Here is a 14291-nt window from a genome sequence, read left to right as displayed (position 1 = left end):
TTCCTTATTTAGCTCCACTGCTCTTTCTCCCCACCAGGTAATGCACTCACCACCAGGCTCATGTGCACACTCAGTGCAACAATTGCAAAGTAGCAACTCTGTCAGAGTTGTCGGAGTTGGTGTGTGGCAGAAGAGTCACAGCTCTCAGTGCACTAGCGTCCTGAAGAGGCTTCTCCAGCCTCTCAGTGCAGTGTGGATTAATTACCTGTCCTCTTCTCCTCCACGCCAGCAGCTGGAGTCATGGTCCCTGCTTCCCGATGACCTCTCAGCTTCCTTTGGAAAACTAGAAATGTTACTTCAGTTTTCCTTTGATTTCACACTCCTCTAACCCTTGGCATAGTAGACTTTGAGAAATACAAAACTGCCTTCATCTTGACTCTGCCTTTAAAAATATGAAAGGCAGTCAAGACTGTTTTTTGTTTGTTTGTTTGTTTGGTTTTGGGGCTTTTTTTTTTTTTTTTTTTTGATTCCTCAGTGTAAGTTCATGAATGGAAAGTTTTAATTGGAAAGTCAGATTATTGTTTTTCAAACTAGGCTCAACGAGAACCTTTGACAAGAGCGCGAAGTGAAGAAATGGGGAGAATTGTACCAGGGCTGCCTTCTGGCTGGGCCAAGGTAAAATCAGAGTTCTAAACTGAAATACAAGTTAACTTTGTTTTAAAAAGTACTATGCTCTAGTTGTCAATTCTCCTTTGTTATAGAGAACATGAGCTCTTCCTCCTGACTGCTGCAAGGAGATATCTCTATTAATATGCATCCTCAGGTGCTGGCTGTCACATATGAGCACCCTGACAGTAGAATTTTGAAATATAGTATTCCATAAAAGCAAGCCTAAATTTCTTTGGAAGTTTACAAAGTGATTGCTATTCTTATTCAAATTAGTTTAGGGACTAAAGTAATTGATCGAGTTTGTGCTTAGAAAATTAAAGGCCCCAGCTTTAATCTTTAGCACAAACACATTTTAATCTAAAAGTAAATGCTGCAGTGGGGGTGGCACTCTAATGACTTTGGTACTTATCTGATTTATTATTATTATTTTCATTTTTCTTTTCCAAGTTTCTTGATCCAATCACTGGAACCTTCCGTTACTACCACTCACCCACCAACACGGTCCACATGTACCCACCTGAAATGGCCCCGTCGTCTGCCCCGCCTTCCACCCCTCCTACTCACAAAGTCAAGCCCCAGACCCCAGCTGAGCGGGACAGGGAGCCATCCAAACTGAAGCGCTCCTACTCCTCCCCGGACATTACTCAGGCCCTGCAGGAGGAGGAAAAGAGGAGGCCAGCTGTGACCCCAGCAGTCAACCGGGAAAACAAGTAAGTTCTCCCAGTTCTAGAACTAAACAATGCTATCTCCATGTCACCACCTAAGAGTTACAGTCTCAGGGTTCTGTTGTTATGATGTCATGAAAAATAAGAAACAATGAGATGTCCTCAGCTTTCCCCCAAATGCTAGCTTAATACATAGGAGGATTAATGAATTTTATATTGATACACACATGAAAGTGTCACATACATTGTTACAGCGCTTTCTCAGCATCATGCCCCAGGCTTCCACTCATCTTTCATAGATCACAATTAATTTTTAATTTTACTAAAGAAAAGTGTGTGTGTGAGAGAGAGAGAGATTTCAGCTCTCTCATCTACCATGTGGATCCTGAGGATTGAACTCAGGTCATCAGGCTTGGTAGCAAGTGCCTTTACCACTGTGCTGTCCTGCCACTCAAGAATGTAACTCATAGGATTGCCGAGTTGGCAGTGTTACAGTACTCAATTTCCAGCCTTCGTTTCTCTCAACCAGTCATGGAGGAGTTCAGTCTTCTATCTGTAAAAATGCAGGCACCATAATGCCTCCTTTCCTCTGTCCCATTTATCCTTTCCTGTTCTCATCTCTGCTCACAGGGTGACCAGCTGGTTTAAGTTTCTCAAAGTAGCACATCATTTACTTGTGTTTCTCTCATCACTTTGGGGATGGTGAAAATGCAGCTGGTCCTCATGTCCTTGGTTTTTGGGCTGGGGTATAGCTCAGTACAGAATGCTTGCTTAACATACCCAAATCCTGGGTTTGTTCCCAAACCAGCCATGGGGAGGTATACTTATAAGAACAGCACTCAGGAAATGGAGACAGGAGGGGTAGAAGTTCAAGGTCATCCGCAGCCATATAACAAGTTTGAGGCCACCCTGGGCTATGTGAGACCCTGCCTCAGACAACAAAAGCAAGAGCATGTTGAGTAGTTTCTCCATCTAAGGACTTAACCAATAAGGGATCAAAAATAATTGGGGGTAGGGGGGCTATAGAAGAACTGAACACAAATAGATGTTTATCTTTATCATTTTTAGCACAGCTTAACAGCTGTTTACATTGTATCAGGTGTGATGAACAATCAGAAATGGTTTAAAGGAGACAGGAAGGTGTGCACAGGTCAGTGCAGACACCATAGCATTTCACTCAGGCATAGACTAGCCTTGCATACTGTTACTTTAGGGGTCTTGGATACTGGTTTGGTGTATGTATAAGTAAGTGACTTGGGTTTTTTCATGTATTATATATTATTTGTTATAATTTTCAGTTTATTTTTTTTCTGACACATCTCAAGGAAATAGTTAATCAGTTTTCTGAGACTTCATTTTGCCAGAGAGAGACCTATTTGAAAGAGCTTTTGGAATTAATACAATTCAGATGTTAGAAATCTTTACATCATGTTATTAAAGTTCATTAATTTGGCAATGGTTGAAGCTATCTATATATAGTTCATGTATTTTTTTATTTAAATACAGGAACAGAGAAAGATCATGTAGGGAAAATTGGGAGAGTTTGGTTTTTTTCCATATTCCCCTCATGGGTAGGGAACACAATGTGGGGATCAGCCAGACAAGGGACCATCCTCTAGTCAGGTTCCCTTCAGTACAACGCTCTGGACACATGCGCAGGACCCAGGGAGCATCTCCAGCCCAGCAGATGCCTCTTTCGGTCCAGAATGGCCTTAATTTTTAATTAAGTATGGCCATCCATGTGTGACTTAGTGGCTGGAGGCATAGTTAGGTACCCAGAAGATCTCTACCTCATTTGAGAACTGTTTAATGATTAGAATATACTTTCATCTTATGTATAATTTTATTTAGACAAGTGTAAATATCTGCTTCTTTATTTTTTAAAATATTTATTTTTATGTGTGGGGTGTTTTGTGACATGTATGTCTGTGTACCATGTATATGCCCAATGTCCTTGGAGACCAGAAGAGGGCATCAGGTCTCCCAAACTAGGAGTTACAGGTGATTGTGATCCACCATGTGGGTGCTGAGAATCAAACCCAGATTTACTGGAAGAGCAGCAGTGCTCATAATCACACTGAGCTATCTCTCCAGCCCCCTCTTTAGTTCTTAAATGTATCATATCTACTACAGTGAAAATGCTGTGCAGATGTGAAATACAATATTGAGAAACTAGTGACAAGAAAAGGTTTGCACACACTCAATTCAAATACTTTCCTACCCTCCTCATCCCAAACTCCCAGTCTCCTCTGCTTCCTCTGCCTCCAGCAATCCTTTCGTATCTCATGTGTTCTATTGCTCTCCCCAACCTCATTTTCTTAAAGTTTCTTTTTTCTTGTCTAGTGGGTTTCTTTCTACTACCTTTATTGCCACTTAAATATACTATTTAATGTTTAGCAGCTGTGATCTATATATGAGAGAACATACTACATATTTATCCTTCTGTAATTAATATATAATTTATAAGTACATAAGATTTAATTGTATTTCTTTAATGTTCTAGTTAAGAGTATTTCATAATGCTAACCTCTCTGGGCTAGTTGGAGAAGGCTGAAAGAGCTTTCCCCCATTGGAAAGTAACTCAGGACTAGCTAGAGGACCTCTCTCAAGTCACTCTAGATCCAGGAACTCTCACAAGAGAAGTTGTGGGCTTGTATTTCATGGGAGGATCCTGGAACATATAGTTCGCCTCATGCTAAATGTCTTAGAGAACACAGCAGGTTAGCGTGTGGATTGTAAACTACCACCTTCAGTGTGGACTCCAGCTGAGATGCTCTGCATAAGGCATCTTGTTCTTTCTTCCTTAGGCCTAAGGCTGAGATCTCAAGACTTTCTGCTTCTCAGATTCGGAACCTCAATCCTGTTTTTGGAGGATCTGGACCAGCTCTTACTGGACTTCGTAATTTGGGAAATACTTGTTACATGAACTCAATACTGCAGTGCCTGTGTAATGCTCCACATTTGGCTGATTATTTCAACCGGAACTGCTACCAGGATGATATCAACAGGTAAAGGAACATTTCGCTGCTGCAGTACACTGTTGAAAAGGGAATCCAACCGTAATTTCTATCTGCCGTACTGTTTTGTACTGCTATAACAAAGAACCCAAGACTAGGTAATCTTTTTTCTTTTTAATTTTAAAATTTTATTTGTGTATCTGAATGAATATGCACAAACTAGGGCACACATGTGGAGGTCAGAGGACAACTTTCAGGAATCGATTCCCTCTAGTGTAGGTTCCAGGATCAAGTCAGGTTGTCAGCTCACATGGTGGGAACCTTTACTTCCTGGGCTTACTTACTCATAGGTCCAGAGATTGAGAATCCAAGATGAGCATTGTGCTGTTCCAGTGTAGTAGGAGATGGAAAGGCACCGGGAAAGCCCCTTCATTATTCCCTTTTTCAGCAAACCCAATCCCAGTCACTACGTCATGTTCTTACCTGTCACCTCTCAGAGCCGTATATTTTTTTTCCTTTTTAACTGTATATTTATGCATATGTCTTTAGGAGTATGTGCACATGCAAGTGTAGGTATCTGAGGAGTCCAGAAGAGAATGCCAGATCCCCTGGGACTAGAGTTATGGGTAATTATAAGCCACCGTCTGGCTCCTAGGAATCAAACCTGGTTTTCTGCATGAGAAACAATTCCTCTTAACTAACACTCTCTAGCCCCGCAAGGACCTATTCCAGTCTATGTGCAATACTAAATTTTGAAAGGACGTACTCAGATTGTAGCACTTGCCACTCAGCTTCAGAGGAGTTAAGTTAGTAAAAGAAAATTCTCTTTATCTGCAAGAATACTGGATAGTTATCTCAGGTCTGGTCGTAAAGGACAAACAAGATGGCAGACACTGTCAGGGTTACAGCTTCCATCTTTGACTGCAGCCTGTTGATGAGTGTGAGGAGCAGGGCTTGCAGCCAGGATAAGGAAACGATTTGGAGGACCACAGCAAAGTCAGGTTCAGACGTGTTTGATCCAGGCCTGCAGGTGAGTGATTCCTTTGTGTGTTATACGTGTAATTTTGTGCTGATATCAAGAACCCACTATAACTTAAAATCTTTTCCTTTATTTATCTTTGGTGACTTTACTTGCACAGGTCAAATTTGCTGGGGCACAAGGGTGAAGTGGCAGAAGAATTTGGTATCATCATGAAAGCGCTGTGGACAGGACAGTACAGGTACATCAGTCCAAAAGACTTCAAAGTCACCATTGGGAAGATTAACGACCAGTTTGCAGGATCCAGCCAGCAAGATTCCCAGGAACTGCTTCTGTTCCTCATGGATGGCCTCCATGAGGATCTAAATAAGGTAAGGATTGGCTATCTGCAGCTCTGCTTGCTTCCGTCCTCATAGCAGCTCAAATCCCCGTGCACCAGCGGTCCTTCCTAGACAGCAACCATACTAAGCATGTCTGTTGAGTTCCCCAGAAAAAAACTGAATGTTTGCATTTATAGAATGAGGCATGCTGGGACTGGAACCCTGGTCTCAACATAAAACTTATTTTAATTTTCTATATATGTGTTTCCTGAACTAAATTTTTTTTTTTTTTTTTTTTTTTTTTGGTTTTTCGAGACAGGGTTTCTCTGTGGTTTTGGAGCCTGTCCTGGAACTAGCTCTTGTAGACCAGGCTGGTCTCGAACTCACAGAGATCCGCCTGCCTCTGCCTCCCGAGTGCTGGGATTAAAGGCGTGCGCCACCACCGCCCGGCCTGAACTAAATTGTTTACAATACTTTTTGAATAATTATTTTTTAATGATTTTTTTTCTCATGGAGTATAATTTTCTACTTGTGGCAGCATGCCATGTGTTTTGGAGTCTTAGATTAGGATTGTGCAATCTGGATTTGAAAAGTAGTGTATGGTCATTTACTCAAGTACCAATAGGAAGTACTGAATAATTTACAAGTGGTAAAATAGCTATTGGAGGTGTTCTTGTCACTCTCATGCTTTTGAAAGCAAAGTCCTGTATTTATTAACTGTAGTCTGAACATCTTTATTCTTTATATATTAGTACATATTTATGTGTTGTGTGTGTTATACTCTGATGTTCTAAGACTTACCTTCCAAAATAAGAATTGCTCCATGTCAGCAAGTGGTGCAGGTAAATAGCTTTCATTAAGCAGTATCTTGACATAAGGACCGCCTCCATCTGTACACAGCTGCTCTTAGCACCAAGTGTCACCTGTTTCTTCAGAAAAGCCTTTAAGGTCATAGTTCTCAACTAACACGAGTATAAAAATTCAAGCTATTGTGATGCTCACACTCAGGATGTCCAGCACTCAGGAGACTGAGGGAGGAAGATGGTTACTTCAGGGACAGCCTGGGCTACATAGATTGTCTCAAGGGGTCAAGTGTAGGTAAATTCATGAGCCTCTAACAGTGAGATTGCGCCTGTTGAATTTTAACCCTAATGCCTAGTTAAATGAAATATCTTTCAGTTCAATGCTTTGGGGCTAGCAAGATGGCTCAGCCTTGTGTAAGAGTGCTGGCAAAGCCAAGTCTGGTGGCCTCAGTTTGCTCCTCAAAACAAAAGTAAAGGAGGCAAAAGAGACCCAGCTTCACAGAACTGACCCCCTCATGCACCTTGACGCATGTGCCCGTACACATATCATACACACATGCACCCGCAATAGTAACAGTGAAATCTTAAAAAATGGCATTGACGCTATCAGCTTATATTGTGTATAAATACATGGACATATTTCAAGCATTTCTGTGCCCCCTGACTCTCTCTTGCCTGCCTCCAACTCTGACTAATTGCCTTCCTCTCTTCATACCTTTTTTCCCCTATAACTCAGTGAGTTTCATTAGTGATACAGAAGAATGCGCGAGGTTTGTTTACTAGAACATGTGTACCTTATCAGTACACATGTCACTGAAGGAAATATCTTTCCTTCCTTCATCACTCAGTCATTATAAATCCTCAGGGGAGTCGTGGGACACATGAGCACCTTTCCCTTCCATGGTACTGGCCGACTCTTGCTCAGATTGGTTTAAGTGTCACGAACACTTCTCTTCCTTCTGCTGTTCCTCCGTGAACCTCTTCCGTGGTGATGCGTGTGTTCCACTTATGGCTGGGCACGCAGCAGTTGTTCATTCTCCACTGACCCTGCAAGATAGCGTCTACTCTTGGAGCAGAACTCAGCCTTCAGCACTGACAGAAGTAGAAGTTCAGATCTCCTACATACTTCAAATAAAAATATATCCAGAAGTTGTAATAAAGGCCAGGCGTGGTGGCACACATCTTTAATCCTAATACTTGGGAGGCAGAGGCAGGCGGATCTCTTGAGTTCAAGCCAGTTTGGTCTGCATAACAAAATTCTAGGACAGCTAAAGCAGCATCGTGAGACCCTGTCTCCAAACAGAACAGACAAGAAGTTCAAGGCACACCCTTTCAGTAAAGTGGGATTTGGTTGGTAGAATTAATTGTTTTATAGTACTTACTGAGACCAGAACTCCTCAGTGTGGCTAAATGTGTAAAATGTTATTTAGTGTTATTTCTTGAGTTTCATACTTAACCATCAACGCCAAACTCTTAGGTACTAAGAGAAATGAGTTGTTCTCACTCCTAGGCTGACAATCGGAAGAGGCATAAGGAAGAGAACAACGATCACCTCGATGACTTTAAAGCGGCAGAACACGCTTGGCAGAAACACAAGCAGCTCAATGAGTCCATTATTGTCGCACTCTTTCAGGGTCAGTTCAAATCCACAGTGCAGTGCCTCACCTGCCACAAAAAGTCTCGGACATTTGAGGCTTTCATGTATTTGTCATTGCCACTAGCATCCACAAGTAAATGCACATTACAGGTAAGTGTAAGATGAAGAGAGCATGTGTTGATGCAAATGTTATTTGTGTGTGCATAGAAGTTTGTCTCATCCTGACAGGAAAATGGGTGAGCTACATCCTAGCCCTTGGAATTTTTATTATTACCTTACTATTTTATGTGCTGGGTCTTTTGCTGGTATATGTCTGTGCACCAACTACATGCAATGCCCACAGAGGCCGGAGTGGACATTAGATTCCCTGAAGTAGGAGGGTGTGAACTGCCATGTGGGTGTTGGGAATTGAACCCAGGTCCTCAGCAAGAGCAAGTTCTCTTAACTGCTGAACCATTTCTCCAGCCTATAGCCATTAACTTTGTGAAATGGGACTGGCCTTGAACTTGAGCTTTTCTTTCTCTGATTCTACAGTGCTGGGGGGAGGAGGGGTCTAGGCAGGTGGTCACCAGGTGCGGCCAGAAGTTTGTTGACAGTATTGAATGCAGACCTTGTGCATGCTGGAGAGTACTTCATCAGTCAGCCAAACCCCTATCCGGAAAAGTGTGTATTTTTCGGGAGTTTTGAAAGCTAACTTGGGAAGTTGCATTTGACATTAACTTAGATCTACTTTTTCTGTGTACTTTACCTGGTGATCAGACGTTTTGTTTCTACATGACAGCAGTGTAACTAAGAGAATGGCTTGTATTGATACCTACAATCTTCACTTCCTCCAATAAGTCCACCATGATCCACCAGACCCAAAATAGAGGTCCTTGTGTGTGCTGTGCTGACCCCTTCTTATCACAGACACTTATCCCTGTGTCTGCAGCACTCTTACTGCAGAGGGTCGCCTGGCACTCTATGAGGAAGTGAATCACTGAGTATTCACGTGTGATTTTTTTCCACTAGGACTGCCTTAGATTATTTTCCAAAGAAGAAAAACTCACAGATAACAACAGATTCTACTGCAGCCATTGCCGAGCTCGGCGGGACTCTCTAAAGAAGATAGAGATCTGGAAATTGCCGCCTGTGCTATTGGTACACCTGAAACGGTAAAGCCTCTGCATACGCACTAGCAGTTGATGGAGGAGCTCTAATGTCTGTGTATTTGCACATCCTGTATTGTCGTTCGAGGAAACCTAATGAAGATTCTCCAGAACAATTAATGGCATACATGACAGCAGAGTGACAGTACCTGTCATTTTATGTCATTCCATGTGATTCTGTTAATGGAACTAAATTATTGCATTTCAGATAACAAAATTTTAAGTCACATCAAGTGAAATGTTACATAGTGTAATTCCAAAACATATTAGCAGATAAAAATTAACATTCAGGTGCTGGAGAGATGGTTCAGTGGTGAAGAGCACTGGCTGCTCTTCCAGAGGATCCATGTTAAATTCTCAGCACTCATGTGGCAGCTCACTACTGCCTGTAACTCCAGTTCCAGGGGATCTAACGCCTTCTTCTGGCATCTGTAAGCACCAGACACACACAGTGAACAGACCTAAATGCAGGCAAAGCATCCATACACATAAAATGATAAAATATTTTTTAATTAACATCCAAATTATAAACTATAACAACTTAAATATTTGTAACATGGTAGTACAGACCTGTAATTTCAGCTTTTGGGAAATGGAAACAGGATGACCAAGAGTTCAAAGCCAGCCACAACTTTCTGAGACCTTGTATCAAAAAAAAAAAAAAAAAAAAAAAAATTAAAATGTAAAATCATGCTTTTAAAAAAAAAGTGTTTGAGTGCAGGGTATGGGTGCCTTAGCTCACTCATGTAGAGGTCAGAGGACAACTGATGGAAGTCAGCATTCTCCTGGTGCATTCTGGGATCTAAAGAGCAAGCTCAGGTCATTGGGACTGCACGTGACTGCTGAGCTATCTCATCAGCCTAAAATAAGTTTTTTAAGTGGGAGAAAAAGAAGTCATGGTTTTGTTTTGTTTTTTCCAGAGACAGGGTTTCTGTGTTGCCCTGGCTGTCCTGGAACTCACTCTGTAGACCAGGTTGGCCTCAAACACAGAGATCCACCTGCCTCTGCCTCCCGATGGCTGGGATTAAAGGTGTGTGCCACCACCTGGTAAAAAGCCACAATTTTAAAGACTAAAATATTTGAATGTTACCTGTGCTAAGCAAAAGCATTCTTGTCTCAAGTCTAAGCAAGAGGAAGGACAGGGTCCACCCGGCAGAGCTCAGCCGTGAGCGCTGCAGCACCACTCGTCTCAGTCTCTGTGATCTCTTGGGAGGGTGCGCTTTCCACACCTCGGGACAGCCGTGACACAGCCTTCCTTCCCTAGTGCTGCTACAGGAGCACACACCACACCTAGCCTCAGTTGGCATCAGAAAAAAAAAATCCCAAAATCTTTGTTGTGAAACATATTTTGTTTTGAAGCAAGGATTTTTATTGGGTTATTGGAGATTAATAGGCCAATTGCTTATGTCAATTTCAACATTGAAATGTTCAGTTTTCTGTAGTTTATAGTTTTGACAAGTGTGTCAGCTGTCACTTGGAGCATTGTGGCAATATAAATGTGGTTGTTTTGAGACAGGGTTTCTCTGTAGCTTTGGATCCTGTCCTGGAACTAGCTCTTGGAGACCAGGCTAGCCTCAAACTCACAAAGATCTACCTGCCTCTGCCTCCAGAGTGCTGGGATTAAAAGCGTGGGTCACCACCGCCCTTAAGTGAGTATAGATTTATTCTGTTAAAAGTTCTATTTTTTTTTAAATATTTATTGATTTATTATATATACAATATTCTGTCTGTGTATATACCTGAAGGCCAGAAGAGGGCACCAGACCTCATTACAGATGGTCGTGAGCCACCATGTGGTTGCTGGGAATTGAACTCAGGACCTTTGGAAGAGCAGGCAATGCTCTTAACTGCTGAGCCATCTCTCCAGCCCCCTGTTAAAAGTTCTAGAACTGGCTGGGCATGCTTATGCATGCCTTTAGTCCCAGCACCTGCAGAAGCAGTTGGATCTCTGTGAGTGCAAGGTCAGCCTGCTCCATAAATCGAGTTCCAGGAAAGCCAGAGCTCTTACACAGAGAAACCCTGTCTTTAAAAAAAAAAAAGTTCTAGTACTGAAGGTTCTAAAGTGACAGTGTAGAATTGTTGAGAAGCAGTTCATTGTGGGAGTTCATTTGCACATACAATGCTGTGGGCCTGATCATTGACACTGAACTGTGAGGTAGTTCCACAGAAGGTTGGAGGGAGCTGAACACAGGTCTCCCTGCAGTTCAGTTTCTCCAAGTGCAGGCATAAGTCTGGAGTTGCTCTCCCGCAGCTCCTCCTTCGTGCCTTTCTGGTTAGTGTTGTAGCTGGCCCAGGAATAGACCTGAATGTGGAGCTGCCTCTCCATTCTCATTATCCACTGGGCACATCGTCTACATCTCCTCTGTGAAATAGAAGTGAAACTTGTCTTCATTGGCCTTTCCATTACTAAACAGAGGCCTTATTAAATAATTTTGTCATATGTATTGTGTGTACAGGCAGACACTTGTCATGCCACACACGCAGAGGACAGCTTTGTGGAATCCTGTCTCTCCTTCCACCCTTACATGGATTCTGGGCATCGAGCCCAGGTTGTCGCGAGGTTTACATGGCAAGCCCTTCACCACTGAGCTCTTGCTGGCCCTAAGACGGCACAGCTGATGTGAGAGTTAAGAGCTTGCCTTGAAATCCATGCTAAATTGTGAAAATTGGCGCTTGTCTTTGCCATCAGTCTGACTCGTGTGATGCTTGTTCTGCAGATTTTCCTATGATGGCAGGTGGAAGCAGAAGCTGCAAACATCCGTGGACTTCCCGTTAGAAAACCTTGACTTGTCCCAGTATGTTATTGGTCCAAAGAACAGTTTGAAGAAATATAACTTGTTTTCTGTTTCAGTAAGTATCTCATTGAACTAAAGATGTTTTTAAAACAAACTAAGAAAACAGGAGGCTCCAGCACTCTTTCCTCATAGGAGAGTGAGAACAGCCAAACTCTGGAAATAACTGACTCGTGCTAAGTAATGATTCAGTTTCTGTTTATCTTCTTGATACAGAACCACTACGGCGGGCTGGATGGAGGCCACTACACAGCCTATTGTAAAAATGCAGCAAGGCAGCGCTGGTTTAAGTTTGATGATCATGAAGTTTCTGATATCTCCGTATCTTCTGTGAAGTCGTCAGCGGCTTATATCCTCTTTTATACTTCATTGGGACCACGCGTAACTGATGTAGCCACATAAAGAGGTGTAGGTTATGATGTATTGTTTTTAAATCGCAGAGGTACATCTAACGCTTACAAAGATAACAGAGCGCTGAGACTGGCTGTGTAGAGGAATTCCAGAATTCTGGGGGCTGCATTACTAGCACCATATAATCAGGTCAGTGCTGTTTATCAAAAGCAAAAACAAACAACTGACGTTTAACAAGTATCACAGTAAGCATCCCTATGTATCATTTATTTCAAAACAACTTTTTTAGTCTGCCCCAAAATTAAAAATAATCCATTAGCCAGATGTTTATTATTCTATTGGTATCAAACCATTGTAACCCTCAATTTCCTTTTCACTGCTATAGCCTTTTCTCCTTTCTAGTCCCAGCTCGGTCCACTATGAACTCTAGAGTGACCTAACGCAGATAGGAATGTATGTGTACATATTTATTGCACTCTTGCACATCAGATCGCTGTACATAGTTTAACATGCCCTTCTCTGAAAGCCTGGGAAAGAGAGATTTTTTTTTTGTTCTTTTGGCCTTTTCTAGGTAGCTGCAGTGCTTTCTTGGGAAAACGACAGGGCAAAACTATTTTTCTGTTGGCTTTGGGCTGTATTTGTGCACTAAATCTTTATTCTAAAAAAAAGGAAACTTTAATTTTTTAAAAATTCATTTACATCTACATTAAAATCTTAATGAAAAAAGAAAACATTTGAAACCTTGTAAGTGTTCTTTCTCCCCCGCATCCAGGTATTTTTTTGAGGCAGAATCTCACTATGTAGCTCTGGCTGTCAGGAACTCACCATCTGGCCTCAAACTCAGAGGTCCACCTACCTCTTACGTGTTTTTACACAGACCTTATATTACCTTAGTTATTTATAGAGTTAGGACTCTATTCCATGCTAGCCACATGTAAAATAATCCCCAGACTTCTGTCTTTTCTGAAGAGTTATGGTAGAGTGAGCTGCTATAATAAGAAGCACACCGTCCTCAGAGTCCTGACCTTCCTCAGGGACAGCAACGAAAACTACATAAAGTTCGCTTGTTTGGTTGGTTGGGTTTTTTGTTTTGGTTTTGAAGATTTCTTACAGTGCTTTGTTTACATCATTCCACCCAATCCTCTTAATTCCTCTCGTGTTTCCTAATCTCTCAAACTCTATTTCTTATGTCTCACACACACACACCTTGCTGAGGCCATTTAGTGTTGCTCACATGTTTAGAGCTCACCACTTGAGATTGGGTTGAGTGCCAGGGTCTCATCCCTGGAGAAAACTGATTCTTGCATTCTTAGCTCTCAGTTGCCTATAGCTCTTCATCTAGGGATAGGCCCTTGTGAGATTATCGCCATCTGTGCTGCCATGTCACTGTGCAAGTCTCATTGTTGAGATTTTGTGGGTGCCGCTTTCTTGCTGTGTACAGACGCTATCTCAGAGCAATCCCCTGAGCTGAGAGGTAGTGGTCACACTGTAGATCTATCTTTTGGGGTGAGTGCCACTTGGTCAGTTGTTGTCTGCATTTTTCATTTTGATTAGTAATGACCCTCTGTGATAGTCTCCATCTGCTGTAAAAAGCTTCTTTGATGAGGGGTGCGAGCTACACTACCTGTGGATCGATACTTAGAAGTTGAGAGTTACACGGGCAGTAGGAGACTCTCCTCTAGGGCCCATCCCCTCACCAGTCATGGATCCTTCCCCTTAGACCACTCAGACCAATTACATGACAGCTGCTGGTTATCCCCAAGATAGAGGCGCCACTATTGCACCTATCGGGATACTTGCCTCGCTGGCCATGTGCTTTATAGGTGTCATAGCTGACTCTGACTATTGGTTGCTTTCCTCCCTTGGCAGCACACATAGCATGTTGGGACACTGTGGGAGCTAGTCCTCAAGTACAGGCTTCCAGGTCAGTTCCAGCTCGGTTCCTTCAAGTCCTGTGTCTAAAGTATGTGCTGTCCTCAGCAACAGGGTCTTACCCTTCAAGTTCTAGAAGGCAACCAAGGGCAGTACAATAGTCCATATTGGTTTGGGAATTCTTTTTTATATTTACTT

At 42.3% G+C, this 14291-nt stretch overlaps 1 protein-coding gene across 1 annotated transcript in view; it reads left to right on the top strand.

Annotated features, from left to right (window-relative positions):
• Usp8 (ubiquitin specific peptidase 8) overlaps window positions 1-14277 on the top strand; it is a 53045-nt gene extending 38768 nt beyond the window's left edge. The window contains exons 12-19 of the mRNA XM_057780410.1: window positions 535-615; window positions 1057-1319; window positions 4082-4282; window positions 5371-5581; window positions 7844-8080; window positions 8942-9084; window positions 11796-11928; window positions 12087-14277. Coding sequence (XP_057636393.1) covers window positions 535-615; window positions 1057-1319; window positions 4082-4282; window positions 5371-5581; window positions 7844-8080; window positions 8942-9084; window positions 11796-11928; window positions 12087-12272 — 1455 coding nt within the window. The 3' untranslated portion in view covers window positions 12273-14277. The remainder of the gene's footprint in view (window positions 1-534; window positions 616-1056; window positions 1320-4081; window positions 4283-5370; window positions 5582-7843; window positions 8081-8941; window positions 9085-11795; window positions 11929-12086) is intronic.
• The last annotated feature ends 14 nt before the right edge of the window (window positions 14278-14291 follow it).

The sequence above is a fragment of the Chionomys nivalis genome, chromosome 9 (assembly GCF_950005125.1).
Source record: "Chionomys nivalis chromosome 9, mChiNiv1.1, whole genome shotgun sequence".
NCBI classification, from domain to species: Eukaryota; Metazoa; Chordata; class Mammalia; order Rodentia; family Cricetidae; genus Chionomys; species Chionomys nivalis.
This window is presented reverse-complemented; position numbering and strand designations above follow the sequence as displayed.